This window comes from Pongo pygmaeus, chromosome 1, assembly GCF_028885625.2.
Source record: "Pongo pygmaeus isolate AG05252 chromosome 1, NHGRI_mPonPyg2-v2.0_pri, whole genome shotgun sequence".
In the NCBI taxonomy this organism is placed as follows: domain Eukaryota; kingdom Metazoa; phylum Chordata; class Mammalia; order Primates; family Hominidae; genus Pongo; species Pongo pygmaeus.
The window spans coordinates 97,528,689-97,547,889 of NC_072373.2; the positions used below are offsets into that span (position 1 = coordinate 97,528,689).

The 19,201-nt window shown below is 41.0% G+C and overlaps 2 protein-coding genes across 3 annotated transcripts; both read right to left on the reverse strand.

Moving 5' to 3' along the window:
• Nucleotides 1-358: 358 nt before the first annotated feature.
• Nucleotides 359-1,631, reverse strand: LCE7A (late cornified envelope 7A). Its single transcript, XM_054448558.1, has 2 exons — nucleotides 1,598-1,631; nucleotides 359-930 (listed from the first exon to the last, which is right to left on the reverse strand). Exon 2 carries the CDS (start codon nucleotides 907-909, stop codon nucleotides 622-624), a length of 288 nt encoding a protein of 95 aa, XP_054304533.1. The 5' UTR covers nucleotides 910-930; nucleotides 1,598-1,631; the 3' UTR covers nucleotides 359-621.
• A 16,068-nt stretch (nucleotides 1,632-17,699) lies between these two features.
• On the reverse strand, nucleotides 17,700-18,827 carry LCE6A (late cornified envelope 6A). Of its 2 annotated transcripts, none has more exons than XM_054452321.1 (2): nucleotides 18,672-18,827; nucleotides 17,700-18,183 (listed from the first exon to the last, which is right to left on the reverse strand). In XM_054452321.1, exon 2 carries the CDS (start codon nucleotides 18,160-18,162, stop codon nucleotides 17,920-17,922), a length of 243 nt encoding a protein of 80 aa, XP_054308296.1. In that variant the 5' UTR covers nucleotides 18,163-18,183; nucleotides 18,672-18,827; the 3' UTR covers nucleotides 17,700-17,919. The 2 variants fall into 2 exon arrangements, with proteins under 2 accessions (XP_054308296.1, XP_054308288.1); XM_054452313.1 differs by having other exon boundaries at nucleotides 17,717-18,183; nucleotides 18,775-18,824.
• Nucleotides 18,828-19,201: the final 374 nt, after the last annotated feature.

A 19,201-nucleotide genomic window follows, 5' to 3' on the forward strand; every position in this document is an offset into this window, starting at 1 on the left:
TGGCTTCTGAAACTGAGATCTGAGCAGTACAAGCACTGCTGTACCATCTCCTTCCTGAGCATGAGATTCTCCCAAATAAGGAGGGTCTGGGCATCAAAATGTCCTCGATAAACAGAAAGAAAACTCTGTGATGGTGGCACCTGTGGCAGCAGCCATGGAACAGGGTCACTTACATTTTGGAAACTCCCTCTACTCTACCCTTCTGAATCTGTGCTTTTCACAGCCTTCTCAAATAGCTCAGACTCTAGGTCTACCTTGGTAGGAATTTCCACCTGGTTGGCACCTTGTGGGAGTCTGCTTAAATAATTCAGATTAATGTGAGCTTTTCAGAGCTGAGGATGGAGTATCGACAAACATATAGGGCACCAGGAAAGATAAGCTTTATTTTAGCACACTGATCAGGCTTCAAAAAGCAGATTTTTCTTTTGCATGCAGGTCTCCTTGATCTAGGAACACAGCCAAGGCCAAGAGGCCTGAGGTTCTCAGCAAAAGGCGGAGCCCATCACCTATGGAGCTAGGCAGCTGAGTTCAGGAGGAGAAGGAAGGAGAGTAATAGTGAGGGAAGACATCAACTCAGGCGGGTCCTTGGTTGTGGTTCTTTGGTTCCTCAAAGGTCACAGGTCAGCTGCAGTCTCCAGAGCTATGGCAAGTGGAACATCTAGAAGACTCGTGCTCACAACAGTCAGAATGCTGGGGCTGACGCAGGTAGAATCGTGGAAACCGGAGTGAAACTAGAGAGCAGTGGCCTCCAAAGCCAGAAATACAGCAACTGGGAACACAGCAGGTGGGAGCTGGAGGGGGGCATGGAGCTGGACATGAAGCAGGAGCCTGAGGGGCCCACTTGGATGGATATTTGGGGAGGCACTTGGCAGGAAGCTGCCATTTCTTCCAGTGTTTCTGATAGGACATCTTGGAGAAAGTCCAGTTACTCTAAAAAACAATGCAAACATTTCAAAAGTCTAATTAATGTAAACCTTGTTTGTATCAACATTTTTCTACAGAGCCTGAAATTCTACAGTTGAATATGTGGCTCCAGAAGCCACATCATAATAGCAGAGCAGCCCTGCTTTCCTGACATAGGAGAGATTCAGCAGTGAGTAAGTTAGAGTCTGGTGACACCTTCTCTTGTGCCTGGCCTGATTCTCTCAAAACTCCTGACTTCAAAGGCATTCGCTTAGGGCACTATGTAGTCCCCCAAATCTTCACTTACTTATTATCCTATCTTCTAATTTATGCATTCTAAAAACCATATTTTTAACCTGAGTCTATGGTTATGTCACCTCTCATCATCATCTCCCTTTTTCTCTTTCTTGCATCATGAACTGTGCCTTTAGCCCTACTCTTCAGCCCTGTGTGGCTGCCTCTTGTCTTACAAACTAGTTCCTCTTACCACTCCCAAGTCTGCACTGCCCTAGTCTCTGGTTAACTTCACTCCTTCTGGGTTTGCTGCTTCTGAACCACCTCAATGATTGCCATGAGCCTGGTCTTCCTGGAATTATCAATTTCCATTCTCTCCAACTTCGAACAGCTTTTCCCAGAGGAAGTGTAGCAGCCCTAGTCATCCCCAAACTGCCATCAGATCAGTAAAAACATTCACCTTGTCCTCTTAACCTTGGGCAAACGATGGGACTGCGGATAGATACACTGCAAGTGGAAGCCTTTTATATACACACTGCATTCAACTCGAGGGAATGAGCCACAGATGATGTGAAAACTGTTTCCCAACCAGGTGGTTGTGATGTCAACTTCCCACATTCCAGTGGCTCTGTCATTCTGTCACTTTGTCACCCTGTGTCACTACCAGATCCCCCAGAGCATCCTTCCCCTTCATAAACCCTCACAGTATTTCCATAAAGATTAGAAGATCATGACTTAGAAGGGTATTTATAATGACATAGCTTGGGAATTGAAATTAGGGTTTCTGGAGGAATCCAAAACATGACTGGGCATCTAAAGTCACAGATGTTAGATCAACGCAGGCACTGATCGGGGTTTCTGCAGGCATTATCAATAAGATTGGAACCAATAATCTAAGCACACATGGAACACTACTGAGGGCTCAGTGTATTTGATTCAGATACCAAAGTGCCTAAAATATTGATCAACAATGTGGCATCATAGAAAGTCCCAGCTGCAAGCAGATTTAGGATACTTCCACTCTACGTAGGTCAGGAACATATGGCCAGAGGGGGCAAAGGAGACCTCAAAGTTGTGCAGAGTCTGAACTAGAAACCATGTCTTCTAACTCTCTGGGATCATGAATTCAGGCCCCCATTTCACAGCAGCCCCTTCTTTTGGACTTGCTTGGGTACATCCACTAGGATCTAGTCTCTCCCCTGCCCACAAGCTCCCTCCTTTTTTCATGCCATTCCCCACCCAGTTCACTTTTCTTAGTTCATTGTTTCAACTACTCTTTTGCCAATATAATAAACTTTCTATTGTTACCCATTTGGCTTGTCACTGCATTTGACTGGCAAAGCCTTATCCTTGGCTGAATTCTCCCTGTTGTGCCTAGTTGCTATAAAAATGAAAACAAAAATAGACATTTTGGCAGGATGACACCATCGTAAAATCATCATCCACCTTGGCTGGTCCAAAACATAGCTTGATGATCCCCGTACACCTCCCTGTATTCACCACGCACATACCTCATGGCTTTTCTCCTCCCTTGAATCTTCCAAACCTTCACTACTGCCTCTAGATAGATGGTACTGCCTCTACCACATGGAGCAAAGAGCTGCTGTCAAACAGAAAGTACTTCCACTTCCTACTTCTAAGCCTTCAAGCTCACTTACATCTGCAGCCATCCTTCATGACTTCCTGTGTTACAGGGGAGGAGTGGCCCCTTGTCTTTTCCAACACCTATCCCTACCCCTTTGCTCTGGATCCTTGCATCTTCAATCTCAATTGTATTGTTTCTCCTATGAAATGCTCCCATGGCACCTTGTATTCCTGGTAACACTTGCTTGTATTTGTTTTTCAATATCTGTCATCCTGGATAGAATGAAATCCCAGTGTTCATGGGTTCACTCTTTATCTCCAGCACCTACACAGAATCTGACATAATATAAGTGCTCAAAAATATTTGTTTAATGAATTAATGGGCGATCTGTGTTTGAGGCAAAGGTCTCCCCTCCTTTCACTCCTTGAGAGAGAGTAGCCTAGGAGGCCAGGTCAGTGGCAGGCCTGTGGGGCAGGTGTGGGAAGCTGCTCCAGGGATGGAGTCAGCAGCAGGAGCTTTGCACTGTGAGTCAGTGCTCTGGTCCCTGCTCTGCTGCTCTTTCTGGGTTTCAGGAGAGGCTGGACCAGATTATCTTAGGTATATCTTCAAGTAGGTATTTTTATTTATGAGCCTCAGACCTCCAGGAGCTTACACTCAGCACAGGTCTGATCTTGTCCCTGAATATATTTTATCTGGGATTGGAAGTGGCAGTGAACTTGATGAAGAGGGTGGAGATGATGGCTGGAATGTTGACTATGCCAGGGTGTGAGATAGTTGAAAGTAAGTCACATTATGAGGGAGGAACTCCATACAGTCTATTCAGTTTCTCCCACTTATCAGAGGAAATGACTTAACATCTTGCCTTGCTGTGCCAAAGCAGAGTATAGTGTATATATGTGGTTCTCTTCTGGTTGTGCCTCTTCTGGCTCTTCTTCTGAGCCACTGAAGCCCAAATCTGTAGAGATAGGCAAAATGATGCTCTTTCCCTGTGATATTTCTGACAAAAAGTATTACAAGTATATTTAAAAAGGTTGGAAAACACCATTTTATTGTGTTGGTCTAATACCCATCAGTGACCTCCTGGTTCAATAATGAAGAATTATTTATGTCCACAGAAACTCCTTTTTTGTAGTAACTTTTCAAATGCTACTTTAAAGATGTTAATTCATTTGTTGAGTGCCTGATATGTGCAGAGTTTTGTGAATTCAAAGAAAATTAAGATATTTTCTTGTCCTTAGAGGATGGTCCAAGTGAGATGATATGAGAGAAAGAAAGGGAATTAACATTTATTCTCAACCTACCATTCATTAAATATGTTATTTGAATTATCATAGTATAATAGCTCTATGGGTGTCTTTTTGTTAATCTCATTTTACAGAAAAAATAAGGCTCGTGGCTCACGCCTGTAGTCCCAGCACCTTGGGAGGCTGAGGCGGGCAGATCACCTGAGGTCAGGAGTTCGAGACAACGTGGCCAACATGGCGAAACCCTGTCTCTATTAAACATACAAAAATTAGCCAGATGTAGTGACAGGCACCTGTAATCCCAGCTACTTGGCAGGCTGAAGCAGGAAAATCACTTGAACCTGGGAAGTGGAGGATGCAGTGAGCCAAGATAGCTCCACTGCACTCTAGCTTAGGCAACAGAGTGAGACTCTGTCTCAAAAAAAAAGGGGGGGCTCAAAAACATTATATAACATACCTATGTCTCAAGTGCCAATGCCCTGATTCTGGGTCGCATACTCTTCCAGCTTGTATGCTGTGTAAAAACATGAAGCCAATGCAGTAGGCAATGGTGGAGGCATGGAGGGAGGGCTGGAGAGTGCACAAAGGCAGAAATTTGTACTGTCTGGGACTACATCTCTTGGAAGAGGTTACATTTGGAAGATCAGTGGGAATTAATCAGGGAGTGAAGGGGAAACTGGCATTCTAAGTAAATGGAAGAAGAATTGACAAAGGCACAGAGATGTGGATGAGCTTGGTTTGTTCTGGAAACAGATAGTGGCCATAATATTGGGTGTATAAGAACCAGAGGTGGGATGTTTCCTGGACAGAAAGGAAGGACAGGCCCAAAACATTAAAAGCTTTACTTGAAGCATTGTGTGATTTTAGCATACATTTATGGCTTCCAAATTATATTTCCTAAAATGCTGTTGCCAAGGATGCTCAACCGTCATCTCTTTTGAGAGCCTCCAGACAACATGAGTTTCTCTGCCTTTGTGCACTCCCTAGCCCTCCCTGCATGCCTCCACCGTAGACTATTGCATCTGCTTCATGTCTTTACATGGCATACAATCTGGGAGAATATGGGTCTCAGGATCAGGGCATTGGCATTTGAGCTGTGGATATGTTATTTAACATTTTTTGAGCTTCATTTAAAAAAAATCTATAAAATGGGATTATCAATAGGAAACTCATAGAGCTATTGTAATGTGATAATGCAATTAACATGTTTGATGGATAGGCGGTTGAGAATAAATTTTAATTCCCATCTCATTAATATGAGGGTTCCAGAAATTTGAGCTCCATTTAAAAATACCATTAATCCTTGAGTATTTGGGCTGCCTGGGAAGGAGACCCTGAGCAGACAACAGTGGGGGCCTTGTACCTACCCCCTGCTGCAATCAGAGTAATTACACCTTTACCTTCTTTATATATTGGAGGTATACATATGATTTAATGTGAAAACAGGGTGATTCTGCTTTTAAAAGTTTGACCAGAGACAACTGGACATCCCTGACCATTTAAACAAGGAGAAGTATGATCAGATTTACATTTTAAAAAGATTACTAGGATAAGGTGGTCTTAGTTGTTTTGATTTGGTTATCTACAAAGCTGAAGCCTGTGGTGAATGACCAGCCTGATGGTTTAATGAGGATCAGAGATGGACTTGGGGGAGGAGCTTTGTTAATCAGCTTCTAGAAAAGGGGAATTGCTGGAAGATGACTGGAAGATCTTTGCTTGGCCTAGGCCATCTGGGCACAGCTGGTGCATTCCTGGACTCCACTCTCATCTGCCCATGTACTTCCTCACCATCCTGCCTGCCTGAAGATTCAAGAATGTTAAGGATTCCCATCTGGCTTGGGTGTGCCCCTTAAAAGGGTGAGGTACCAGCCAAGCTAGCATTGGCATGCATGAGATTCTTATCAAGCTAATTCCCAAGTGATGAGAGAAAGGAAAACAAGGATTATCCTTCTGCCTGAGCAATCAACGCTTTGAACAGTCCTCCTGTGGGCCAGAATCTCCGTGGGCAGGGAGCATATGTGGGTCTGATTGGCAAACCGCACTGGGAGAGGATTTATGGTCCTCCCAAGGATGATGGGATTCATAACAGGCCCACTGAGGGACCAATGCTGCTTGTGTTTCTCTTGGAGCACAGAGAATAGTGATGACCCATGATCAATGACCTGCCTCATGGTTCTGTGCCCATCTGAATTAGTGGGTAGAAGAAAGGGACAATAACTATTCAGCATAACATATTCTTATCACCTCTATTAGGTGGCCTCAAAACAGGCACTCCATTCTATCTGTATAGTGTGAACTAGAGAGGTAGGCTCATCATGTATAATGTGGTGGTTGAAAGAATTACTGTGAGAAAAGAAACCAACACAGTGCCCAGCAATTAACTGATATTCCATAAGCTACAGTTATAACTATAAGCATTATTATTACAGTCCCAGTTATTCTCTAGATGCTGAGCTCTATTCCTTTAGGATGGGGGATGCACACCAATATCATCTGGTACCAGTGCTCTGGTCCCTCTTTTCCCTAATATCTCCAGCTGTAGAAAACTCCCTTGGAAAGAAGCAGCAGGTCATCCCTGGAGCACAAGCCTAGTCCTGACTCTGACCAGCTATGAGCCAGTTGCCTCTTCTGGGCCTCAGGCTCTTCATTTGTAAAATGAGTGTTGCTGCTTTCATCTTGATCACTAAGGTAATTATGAGATCTCTGTGCTTGTGGTTGCTCTAGACCATATTAGAGCCTGGGTGACTCCCTGATTTATCGTCTCCGATAGCTTCGCCAATCCTTCTCCTATGTAACACATGGAACGATGCCCTCTTTGGATCCTAGGCCCTGCCCTGGCTTCTTGGTTGACTTTGGTGAATGGAGCAATAGATAAAACCTCTTATCAGGAGCCTGTATTTACACATGTCACCATCAAGTGATGCCTGTTAATCCTAAAATAGGAAGGGATGAAGAGTGATCATCTTGCCTATCATTTTCCTCCAGACCCAAGAATATATTTTTAAATAAGAATATATTTCTAAGATCCCAAGAATATGTTTCTGAATCTTCTAAGAAAGAAGACTCCACTGCCTACAATGACAGAGCTTTCTGACTCCTGTGAAACTTCATGTCTTTTTGCTGATGTTAAAGATGAATTCTACCAACTAAGGTGAGCAGAACAGATCTTTGGCGCCACCGCCCTCCTATTCTTGGAAACAGTTGTCCTGATAATATCTCTGGCTCGTCACAACTCCATGCCATTGATCTCTCCATCATTTTCTCCACTGTGCCTAAAGGAGATAACCCAGCTGGACTGTATCTTTCATCCTGCAATTAACACATCTTAAGAGAAAGGTAGGGAAGATGAATCCCTCTTATCACCACCCTTCACCTCAAAGCCTGTTTTCAGTAGTGTTTTTACCTAGGAAAGCCAGGACAAAACTCCTAAGGGCATGGGGGGACACATGAAGAAGCATTAAGCAAGTTGCTCAATCTTTCTGGAGCCCACACCTTCATCTGTGACACCAAGACCCCATGTTCCATCACTCTGTGAGCCTGTAGTTCTAAACCATTCATTCTTTTAGTGATGGTGGTCACACAAGGGAAGCCCCTCACATCCCTCCATGCATTGCATTTCACATGCTTTGTAATGCATTGTATTGCATTTCACATGTTTTGTAATGCATTGTATTGCATTTCACATGCTTTATTTTCTCTTCTTAACAACCTTGAGAGTTTGTTATTATTGCATCTAGAAAAACTGAATACTGGACAGTTAAAAGTAAGTGCATATCACACAGTCTGTAAGGTTGCAGAGCAATAAGGCAAGCCCAGCAAAGAACTGCGCAAAGCAAGGAAGCTGTCCTGGACTCTCAGTGCTGTTATAGATCAAGAATTCCAAACCTGGTTGGGAACATAAGCCATCTTGGAAGTACTTTTAAAATGCAGATCCCGGCCAGGTGTGGTGTCTCACGCCTGTAATCCAAACACTTTTGTTGGCCAAGGCAGGGAAATCACAAGGTCAGGAGATTGAAACTATCCTGGCCAACACGGAGAAACCCCATCACTACTAAAAATACAAAAATTAGCTGGGTGTGGTGGTACACGCCTGTAATCCCAGCTACTTGGGAGGCTGAGGCAGGAGAGTGGCTTGAATCCGGGAGGTGGAGATTGAAGTGAGCCGAGATAGTGCCACTGCACTCCAGCCGCCTGGTGACAAAGCGAGACTCTGTCAAAAATAATAATAATAATAATAATAATAATAATAAAATAAATGAATAAAAAAACAAAAGAAGCAGACACCTGGTCTCTAACTAAGACCTACTGAATCATAATCTCCAAGGAGTGGGTCTTAAGGATTTACACTGGTTAACTATTTCCCAGGTGATTCTACCTAGTTTGGCAGCCACTGTCCTGGCATGTTCTGGTAGAACTGTAGAACTACAGCCAGCCCATGAAACATTCTGGTAACAACATTTCCACAGTCCTACCACCTTCTCTGAGCTCCTCTAGGGATCTTCCTAGGAAATTGAAAGATGCAGGAAGCATAGTAAACTCACAAACTTATTTAGCTTTGCAGAGGTCTTAGCAAGAATGTAGTGTGGTTTTCCACCAGGAGCTTGTATTTCTTCACCCACATGCCTAGTGGTGAGCTTCCTGGCCTAAATGAAAATGCTTTTAGTTGGAGAACTTATTACCTCACAAGGCAGTCCATTTCTTTCCACATTGTTATCTTTGTTAGAAATTTTTCTCCAATAAAATAGGAACACTTTTACACTGTTGGTGAGACTGTAAACTAGTTCAACCATTATGGAAGACCGTGTGGTGATTCCTCAAGGATCCAGGACTAGAAATACCATTTGACCCAGCCATCCCATTACTGGGTATATACTCAAATGATTATAAATCATGCTGCTATAAAGACACATGCACACGTATGTTTATTGCGGCACTATTCACAATAGCAAAGACTTGGAACCAACCCAAATATCCATCAATAATAGACTGGATTAAGAAAATGTGGTACATGTATACATATGTAACTAACCTGCACATTGTGCACATGTACCCTAAAACTTGAAGTATAATAATAATAAAATAAAAAATAAAAGTGAAAATAAATGAAAAAAAGAAAATGTGGTACATATACACCATGGAAAACTATGCAGCCATAAAAAAGGATGAGTTCATGTCCTTTGTAGGGACATGGATGAAGCTGGAAACCGTTATTCTGAGCAAACTATCACAAGACAGAAAACCAAACACTGCATGTTCTCACTCATAGGTGGGAACTGAACTATGAAAACACTTGGACACAGGGTGGGGAACACCACACACTGGGCCCTGCCATGGGGTTGGGGGAGCGGGGAGGGATAGTATTAGGAGATATACCTAATGTAAATGACGAGTTAATGGGTGCAGGACACCAACATGGCACATGTATACGTATGTAACAAACCTGCATGTTGTGCACATGTACCCTAGAACTTAAAGTATAATAAAAAAAAGAAATTTTTCTCCAAAAACGCATAAGATCAGATCATAAAGAGGTAATCACTATAATACCCAAATAAAGCAGTTCTTTACATATAGCTGGTACTTACTAGGGGTTCATTGAATGATTGAGTTAATTACAAACAAAATATTTCATTGGGTTTGGTTATAGGCCTTCATTTTACAAAGAAGAGTTGGAGGTTCACAGAAGTCACCTTACTTAATCCACAAAGTTAAAATAGTGTCAGAATCAAGACTAAACCTAGGGTTGATTAAGTTCCAACCCAGTGTTTATGACTGGGGGTGGATGGAGGAGGAGCAGGGATGCAAGGTAGCAAGAGGAGAGCATGCCCATCCAGCACTACACTTCTAGGAGCACAGCATAACACTTCTGGGAACACAGCATAGCAGCTCAGTGTTTAGTGTTGGTAGCCAGATAGCCTAACTTCAAACCTAGGTTTTGTCACTCACTGGTTGTAAACTTTAGGCTTGTCACTTGACATCTCTGCCTTAGTTGCTGATCTGTAAAATGGTGATAACATCTCCTTCATAGAGCTGTTGTGAGAATTAAATAAGTAATATGAGTAGAGTGTTTAGAAGAGTACTTGGTACGTGTAAGCACTATATAAATACAGATTATTGCTGTTCTTCTTCTTATTATTATTATTATCATTTGTTTAGTTCAGTGTCCTTCAATGATGGGGGCCTATCTCTTTATTTCTCCCATGACTTATGAATACCCATGAAAGCCAAGAGAGCATGTTGGTGACTAAGCAAAGCTGGTTTCACAATACTCTCCCTAATCCACTCTCAGGACCACTTCCATTTCTTATAAAAAATCACCCCAAGTCACATATAGATTGGGGCTGCAGCCATGACAATGGATACTGACATGGATTGGGCAAGGATTCAAGGTTGGAGTCTTACATTTGGGGAACCATTTTCACATATCAGGCTTATTGTATAAAGCCATAATAGGGAAAGTTTCCTAAAATATTCACCTGTAGGCTGTGAGAACAAACTGGACATTAGAGAAGCCATTAGAGTTAGTCCTTGGTCTAGGCAGGGGCTGAGTTCTCATTAGATTCAGGGTGCCTCGATCATTTCTACCCCTCCAGCAATCAAAGCAGGGCAGAGAGATTCTGACAGAGATAAGGATGTAACTCCAGGACTCACTATCAGAAAGAGAAGGAGGCACCTCTAGGTCCAGGTAGGGAGGGCATATTGGAGCTCAGGGGAGGAGGATTGGGGTCAGTGAGAAACAAGGACTCGAGAGAACTGGCAGAGCTGCTAGAGAGAGAAGAGTTATAGACTCTCTGTGTGCGTGCATGCGTGTGTGTGTGTGTGTGTGTGTGTATGTAAAAGGCATAGGTGGTATTGAAATCTTCCCTGGCTAGATGTTAGATGATATCTGGGAAGGGTGGTGAATGAAGTAGTAAGAAACACATTTAGTTAGGGCTCTTTTATCTTATTTGGACATCATTTTATGCTAGAGTGATGCATTAAGTTTTTTATTATCCATATTTCATAGATGGGTAAATTATGTATCTTGTGAGCCAAGCTATGGTTGGCCTGAGAGACCTTCTGCTTTTAGGCATCTGCATTTTTGCTTCCTTGTATTCTTGGTGTACCCTTTCTGCCATATCATGAATAGCATTCTGTTTCAAAGTACTGTGTGTTTTTCAATGGGAGACAAAGAAATATGGGTTTGTCAACCATCTGTGTATTTGTTGTAAGAGTGTTGTTAAGTGTCTTGCTGACTATTGCAAACAATTTCTTTTAGAATCCACTGTTATGACTGTCTATCTTTCCTTTGAAGAAAAAAAGAGTGTATAATAGACTGTCTCTTTATATTCTGTATGTCAGGAAGTTCAGAACTACTCATTAGGCTGAGGTATAGCAACTATGTAGGTTGCAGATTGAATATCATGTGCTCTTTTATCTACTCACAGCCTGTTCCCTATGGTTTCCTGATTTCCTATTCATAGTTGTGTAACAGAGATGCTATGTTCACTCCTGTCCTGCTTCATAGGGAAAATCCAAACTGTTTCAACCTGTGCCTTATATGGAGTGAGGCCCTCTCATGCCCATAACCCCATGCAAGATACCCATAACCTTACTCTTTGTGTCCAAACTATACGAAGGAAGCTTGTTCTCAGAAGTGGGTCTGTTAAGATGGAATGGCAGGAGGAGGAAGCTGAGTAGGAGGTTTTGATAGAAGGAGGTCCCCATGGAGTGAAAGCCTACTTCTGTTCAGCCTCAAACCCCCACTAGCTGCTCCTCCTTTTTAGAGACCATCTCACTCTGTTGCCCAGGCTGGAGTACAGTGAGTGGTACAATCATAGCTCACTGAAGCCTTGAATTCCTGGGTCAAGGGATCCTCCTGCTTCAGTCTCCTGAGTAGCTGGGACCACAGCTGCATGCCACCATGCCAAGCTTTTTTTTTTTTTTTTAACCATTTTAGTCCAGATGAGATCTTGTTATATTGCCCAGACTGGTCTCAAGCTCCTGTGCTCAAGCGATCCTCCAGCCTTGGCCTTCCAAAGTACTGAGATTACAGCCTTAAGCCACCATGCTGAGCCTCTGTTCAGCTCCTTGACCTTCAGGATGTTCTGTCTTTACCTTGATCCCATCCTTACCCAGTTTCAACAACCCTGGCTCACTCATTCTTTCTTTTCAATAAACAATCATATAACCTGCAAAGGCAAGAAAAAAAATGTTGCTTACATAGGATACACTGACTACTGAGCAGTTTATAATTTTGTTTGTAAAATAGAGTACAACATATAGGCAAACTGGGATTGAACATATAATTGAATATATGGCAGATAGTGAGAGCCTGTTTTCTCAGTATTGGAGTAAGAAATGATAGCTAAGCAAGGAAGGCTAGAATAAACCATGTGATACTAAATTAGAGTTAAAGACATCAGTATAAACTAATGGTTAGCTTAATACAGAAAAAGATGGATACATATTGAAATAATTATGGATACACACTGATTAGTATATGCACATATATTTCTAATCTCTATCCACTGAGAAAGCTTAGAAGCAATGACATTCCATTAGCAATGAGCACAACCAACACACTTGGTTTGCAACACAGTTTTTCAATAACAGAAACCAAGGCTCACTAGAGCAATGAGTTAATCTAGGTTCAGGACACAGACTATACAAGATAAGTCTGAAGCATCTTTTAGGACCAGAAAGCCAGGGAGTGCTCAAAAAAGGAAGTGGTGGTGTTATTGGGGAAGAGACACAAGAGCCAACTGAAAGAGCTCCCAAGGCTGGAAAAATATGAGCAACAAGTAAATGACATATATTGAATTATAACCGAAAGTATGACATAAATAGTATCCAATATCTATCAGTTCATGCTGATAAGAAGAAATGATTGTATAGTTCTTAAAAAGAGAGGGAAAATAGGAAAATCTCTCACAGAGAAGAATTACAAATAATTTATACAGCATATATAACATGTACTCCCAGCCCCATAAGGAGGTGGCTTGCCCTTGGAATGGGTGATGTGGAGTGACATCCTTCCTAAGACATGAGTACAGGAAGGGAAAGAAATGGAGTAACTTTACAATAGAGAAACTTGATGAACACTGTCCAGGGTCAGTGTTTGCAGTGAGGTCACGTTGCTATATCACCTTGATGTGATGTGATGAGAATGGCACTTTACCTCTGTGGTCTTCCTCCCAAAGGTCAATAATCCTATTATAATCATAGGAAAAACACTACACAAATCTCAATTGAGAGACACTCTAAGAAATACCCAACAAGTACTGCTCAAACTGTCAAAGTCATCAAAATACTAGGTTGGTGCAAAATTAATTGCACTATTACTTTTGCACCAACTTAATAAAAAAAAGTCTGAGAAACAGTCACAGTCAAGGGGAACCTGAGGAGATGTGACCACTGACTATAACTTGATTTTCCTAAATGGGACTCAGGAACACAGAAAATTGATCATAACAAATTTACTATTAATGTAAGATATTAACAAAGGAAACTGGGTGCAGATATACAGGAATTCTTAACTATGCTTGCAATTTTTCTGTAAATCTAAAATTATTATAAAATAAACAGTCTATTTAAAAAATAGAGTGTACCCCAAATGTAAACTACAACGAACTTACAACTTGGAGTTAAATTGAGTTAGACATGCCGTACATGTTACCTATGATATCATGTGTGATCCCTCCACAGTCTCACAAGGCAGATACTATAATTTTTATCTAATTTTTAGATGAGGAAGATTTCAGAAGATTTCAGAGGTACAGAAATTTTCATAAAGCCACAGAGTTGTCAAAGATTTGAAGTGAGTTTCATCTGACAGGATTTCAACTTGTACTTGCTCTGTTAGGGAAGGTTTGGCCTAGGACTCTTAAAGATGCATGTGAAAAAAGGGGATGTGCTTTTAGTTATTTGTTTATAGAAAAGCAATACATTTAAATGAAAATTTAAAGTCAGGTAATCCAAATAGTTGTAATATGAAAAAATTAAGTATCAGTCTAAATAATCTGCTTTTACGTTTATTTCTTAGGCCATGTCTATTTACCTTCTCAATAAAAAACAGAGAATTAAGCTCACATTCATCATCCCTTCCCTCCCTCCTTCTTATTTAGACATATTTTTTATTTTAATATCATTATTGGCTACCTCTCTAACTTTAAATGCTATAATTAAAACTATTTCTTCATTCTTGAAGTTTGGGCAGTATTTCTTGACTTCCTACTAAATCAGCACCACATTTCCTTTACTTTAGATTAATTTTATTTTAATATATTATTTGTGACATCTGTACAGGAATAAATAAAAGGAACGACTTATTATTTATGCTGTATCATGAAGTGTATACCATCCAATAGCAAAATACCGCCTGTCAAACACTAAACTCATAGCTGCTAAACAGGTGTTATACTTAGGGAGTGGGCTATGCCAGCCGCAGTAAAGGTTGACTATGTTGACCACGGGCCAGGCTGAAGACGGCTCTATTTGTCCTGACTGGAGACCCCGGAAAAGCTGGGCACATTGAGGCAGTGGATGGCCTGAACTGAGATCACTGGGCTCAAGTTCAGCTTCTGTGCAAGAGCTTGCTTGCTGGAAGGCTGGAGTCCAGACTTGTTAAGGAAGACAGAGTAGTGTTAGGAACTGACACCTGGGGATGTTTCAAAGTCCCTGGGGAGCGCTTCTAAACACCTAGCACCTTTTTTTCTTTTAACTTATGTGTTCTTTATTTAGTCCAAACAATACAGCATTTAACATTTTCCAAAAATTAGATAAAAGAATATATTAAATATCAAATATATAAAGTTTTTCTGTCAAAATAAAATTTTCTGAATTAAAAGATGTAAAATATATGTGTTTAACATTTGTTAAAAGCATAAAGTTAGATATATTCTAAATAAAAGGAATTGTACCATTTACCTAGTTTTGTTGTTCCTATGAACTTACAAAATTTTATATATAGGACATTTAAAAATACATGTATTTATTTATTTTAACTGGAAAATAAAATTTGTGCTGTATATATTTAGCATGTACAACATATTGTTTTGAAATAATGTGTACATTGTGGAATGAGTAAATCAAGCTAATCAACATGCATTATCTCACATACCATTTTTTTGTGGTGAGAATGCTTAAAACTACATGTATATTTATGTATAAATCATAACATATATATAGATTTACAGGACATTTTGTATAAAATATAAAGTCTGCATTTTTCATTACTTATTACTATAAAACAAAGTACAACGTGCATGTAGTATTAAAATGAAGCCGTCCTAAAGCCATATAAAAAAGTCACTCTTATTGACATTTCTGATGTACAGGCATATTTTGGGAATTGTGAAGATGCCAAATACAGCCTTTATAAAGAAAAACAATAATCAAATCATTAGTTTATTTTCATTGTAGTAATTTTGAAATCAATTTGACACAGACTAACCAGTGTATCTGTAGAATAATACATAGGTTGAACACTTAGCACAGGGAATTCAAGTACTGACTAGAGAAAGCTGAGTAGGCGAAAATAGTAAGTAATATTCCTGTCAAAGAAAAACAGTTTCTGTAAAAACTTTTTAAAAAATTTTCCTTTGGTAAATGCCTGTCTTCAATAAAGAGCAGAAATAAAAAGCAGAAAAAAAGATGTTCTTACACATTGAGCTTTACACAATCAACTCAACATTGATATTTTGTATTTTTCCTAGGGAAATATGGGATTCTTCCCAAAAATCTCTCATGCAAATATAGACACAAAATTTCAAACAATGGTATATCAATATTCATGAGATATTTCTTCATACAATATAAAGCACTCCTTTTTCCTCAGAGGAAGGCATCTAAACTTTCTTTAAAGTATAGATTTTATGACGGCAAATAGGTGCACACCTCTCAAGCTTTTTAGGAAGTGTCTCTTCTCAAAAAGTGGACTTTCTCCACTATGAACTGGGGCAGTCCTTTAACCTAGTACTCACTTTTGCTCTCAAACGAAAGAAATGCCCTCTACCATAATTAATTTCTTAAGTGGAGTAATTTTTATTGCTCCCAAAATGCAGTCTTGCTGAAGAGTCTGAAAAAGTCTTCATAGTTTTGCTAATTTATTCCAATTCTAAAAACTTATTCGAAGAAAATTAAGAATAACTATCAATGGGCATGATTATTTTAAATTACACTTGACAGCAAGTGCAAAAACAACATAAATGCCCAGTATTGGAGACCTAGTTATGCAGACCATGATGTGCTTGTGAATATCATGTGTAAATAGTGTTGATCAATATTTACCAGCATGGAAGAGTATTGACAATGACTCTTGTTCAATTTTACCATTTACTTAACAGTAAAAAAAATGTAGATTATAAAATATTCTGTAATGAACCCATTTTGTGATGTTTAAAGGTTTGCAAACACATCTATGAAATGATTAGCCGTGGTTATTTTTAGGTGATAGGATTTTTAGGTTGATCTTAGTCATCTTCCTTAAGCTTATCTCCATTAACAAACCTTTATACAAGTGTGTGTCACTTGTTTAATGAGAAAAATCATGCATATGAAATTATAATTATATATAACCATGATACATGTCTGCATATAGATGTGTGTCATCACAAAGGTGACATCATGTCCCAGCAATGAGGAGAATTACTAAGCTCTGAAAATGAGAATCCCACATACTGGATATTACAGGTTGAAATTCTGTTCTGAGCCTGTCAATACAATCTATTGAGTTGGATATTTGGTTAAAAAAAGTAATGCTTTTAATGTCTTGCCAAAAATGCAGATCAACAAAATTATTTACATAAACTTATATTTATATGCATCATAGTTGAGCTTCAAGTCCCCTCTCAAGCCTGTGTAATTTATGTCATGCTTCCCTTATCTCAGACTACTAGACTTGGGGCTTGGGCCCAGACTTTTCCCAGAGGTATGATCTTTTGGTAGCTGGTGTTTGATACCTAAAGCTCAGTAAACTCAGCTGGTTTGAATTATCATGAAGACTTGGGGTTATGAACTGTGTCATATCTCTCATCTCACACCTGGCACTCCAGCCAAATTGAAATACACACCATTGGCAAGTACCGCCCTTGTTATGCATTTGTTTATGCTGGATCTTCCACCTGGTTGAACTTTCCTCCTCACTGCACCTCCTAGCACCAAAGTCTGCTATCTTTAGAGGTCTTGTTTAACTGCTTCCTGCCCCAGGGAGCCTCTTCTCCCCACTCCCAAGTGGGATATCTCTTTCCTTCCAAGGCCTGGGAAACCACCTTTGATCCACACCATCAGAATGGTTCTCCTCTCTCTGCTGTCTTTGACCTAAGGTACTTTTTAAATTTCTGCTTTAAGTTCTTTTGAACACAAATTGAGAGATAAAAATGAGTAAGTTAATCAGCTTAAAATGATATTTACTAATCCACTTGTTTTATCTGAAGTGTCCATTGCATCTCCTACTGGATTATAAGCTTTCTAGAGCAGGGACAAATTTCCCACTTACATCTGTAAACACAGAGGCTAGTACACAGTAGGCGCTCAACATATGTTATTGTAGTCTTTGGTGCTAGAATCATGCAATGACATGGGTTGTTGGCTGTGAGGCTGCTGGAAACTGAACATAAATCCCAGAACATCTGCTTCTTAAAAATACCATCAGCTGTCTTAAGAGGAAGGAGGAGAAGTACCATGCACTTGGGTTGAAGCGGGGATCTCAGCACATCTGAGCAGGGGTCTCAAGAACTCACAGAAGTCAGGGCTCCAAGTAAAGCAGCTTTATTGTTGCTGAACTGAAGGGGTGAATGGAAGAGAGCAGTAGCAGCGTGGCTCAGCCTAGTTCTCGCTTCTCTAGAGCTGGGGATCAGGAAGTGTTTCTCAGCCCAAATGAGAGGTTGAGGGCCTGGCTTTCCAAGGGGGAATTAGTACCCAAAGGTGGGGTAGGGAGAGAGTAACTGCACCTGTGCCTCAACTCTTCTGGGCTCAGTCGCCTTCACACTCTTCCTCTTTGCAGTGGTAGGTTGTGCCCCCACTTAGGCAGCGCAGCTTTTGACGAGCCCTCCTAGGCTTCTGAACCTCAGGCCTTTGGGAACTGGAATGACAGCCTTCTGAATGGGGAGCACCACAAGGAGTCGAGTAGGGAGCTAGGCAGGGGTTTGATCTTTGGGGAGGGGAGCATTTGGGAACATTTGGAGGCTTCCAAGATTGCTGCTTCTGCTGTGACATTGCTTGGCTACCAAGTCGAATCTGGAAGAAAAATAGTTATATCAGGGACCCAGGCAGCTTGGGCTTCTGTTTCTCTCCTCCACAAACTGGAGCTGTCAAAAATGGAGTCCAGCATTTACAACCCACTGAACTCCATCTCAGGAGGAGAAAAACGGACTTGAAAGGACTAAATATTTGGGAGTAAATCTTCCCAGGGGACTCACTTACTAATAACCATGTTAATGATATATGCTTCCTTTAAGAAAAAAGAAGACAAATTGTACTTAGTTGAGCTGACAGTTTACTTTTCCCAGCCCAATATCCACCTGGTTAAGTGCAAAGGAGAGCCAAGTCTCTGCTCTTTCTTTACTCTGTCTTATTCTGTCCCCAGACTCCTAAGTCTGACTGTCCCATCTCTGCTTTTCTGGCCCTCTAACTTCTATGGCTTTCTCCCATGTTATATTATTTGGGGTCTTTCTTTTGCAGGGATCCACTTCCCTTCCCTTCTTTCTACCCCAAGCATCTCCTACCTGGCTTTTCAGCTCCCTGGGAAGAGACAATAGGAGAGATCAGGACTGCCTAAGCAGCACTTGAGCTACATCCAAGTGTCTCCTCAGCCAGAAGTAGCCTTACCCTAGTGGAAGATGTGTGGACAAGTTATCCCAGGAGGAGTCTGGAGGCCTTGTGTTGCCAGGAAGTAAGAGGCTCTTTTATATATCCTCCAGTTGAAGCCTCCAGGCCACATGTCATTGGAGGAGAGCCATGGAGCAGATGATTGATCTGGGTATTTCACAATTCCCAGTGCTAGATTCCTCGGCTACATGTAGCTGGAATGTGGTTCAAAGGCATCTGCAGGTGCGTGAGTGAGCAGAAGGCTGGGGCCTTCAGATCGGCCTACGCAGAAGTGGGTACACTGGCTAAGTCTGGATGTCCTTGGGAGGCTGGGCGGGTTGCAGCTGCTGTTGAATTCTATGTAGGATTGGAGGGAAAAATCAGGTTCGACATCACCCAGAGTCTGAGGAAGACCTTCCTTGTCTACTCCCCACCCATCATCCCTGAC

What these genes read in the sequence shown, in the direction of transcription:
- LCE7A (XM_054448558.1), bottom strand. Translation starts at nt 909, where the DNA reads ATGTCCTATCAGAAACACTGGAAGAAATGGCAGCTTCCTGCCAAGTGC.
- LCE6A (XM_054452321.1), bottom strand. Translation starts at nt 18,162, where the DNA reads ATGTCACAGCAGAAGCAGCAATCTTGGAAGCCTCCAAATGTTCCCAAA.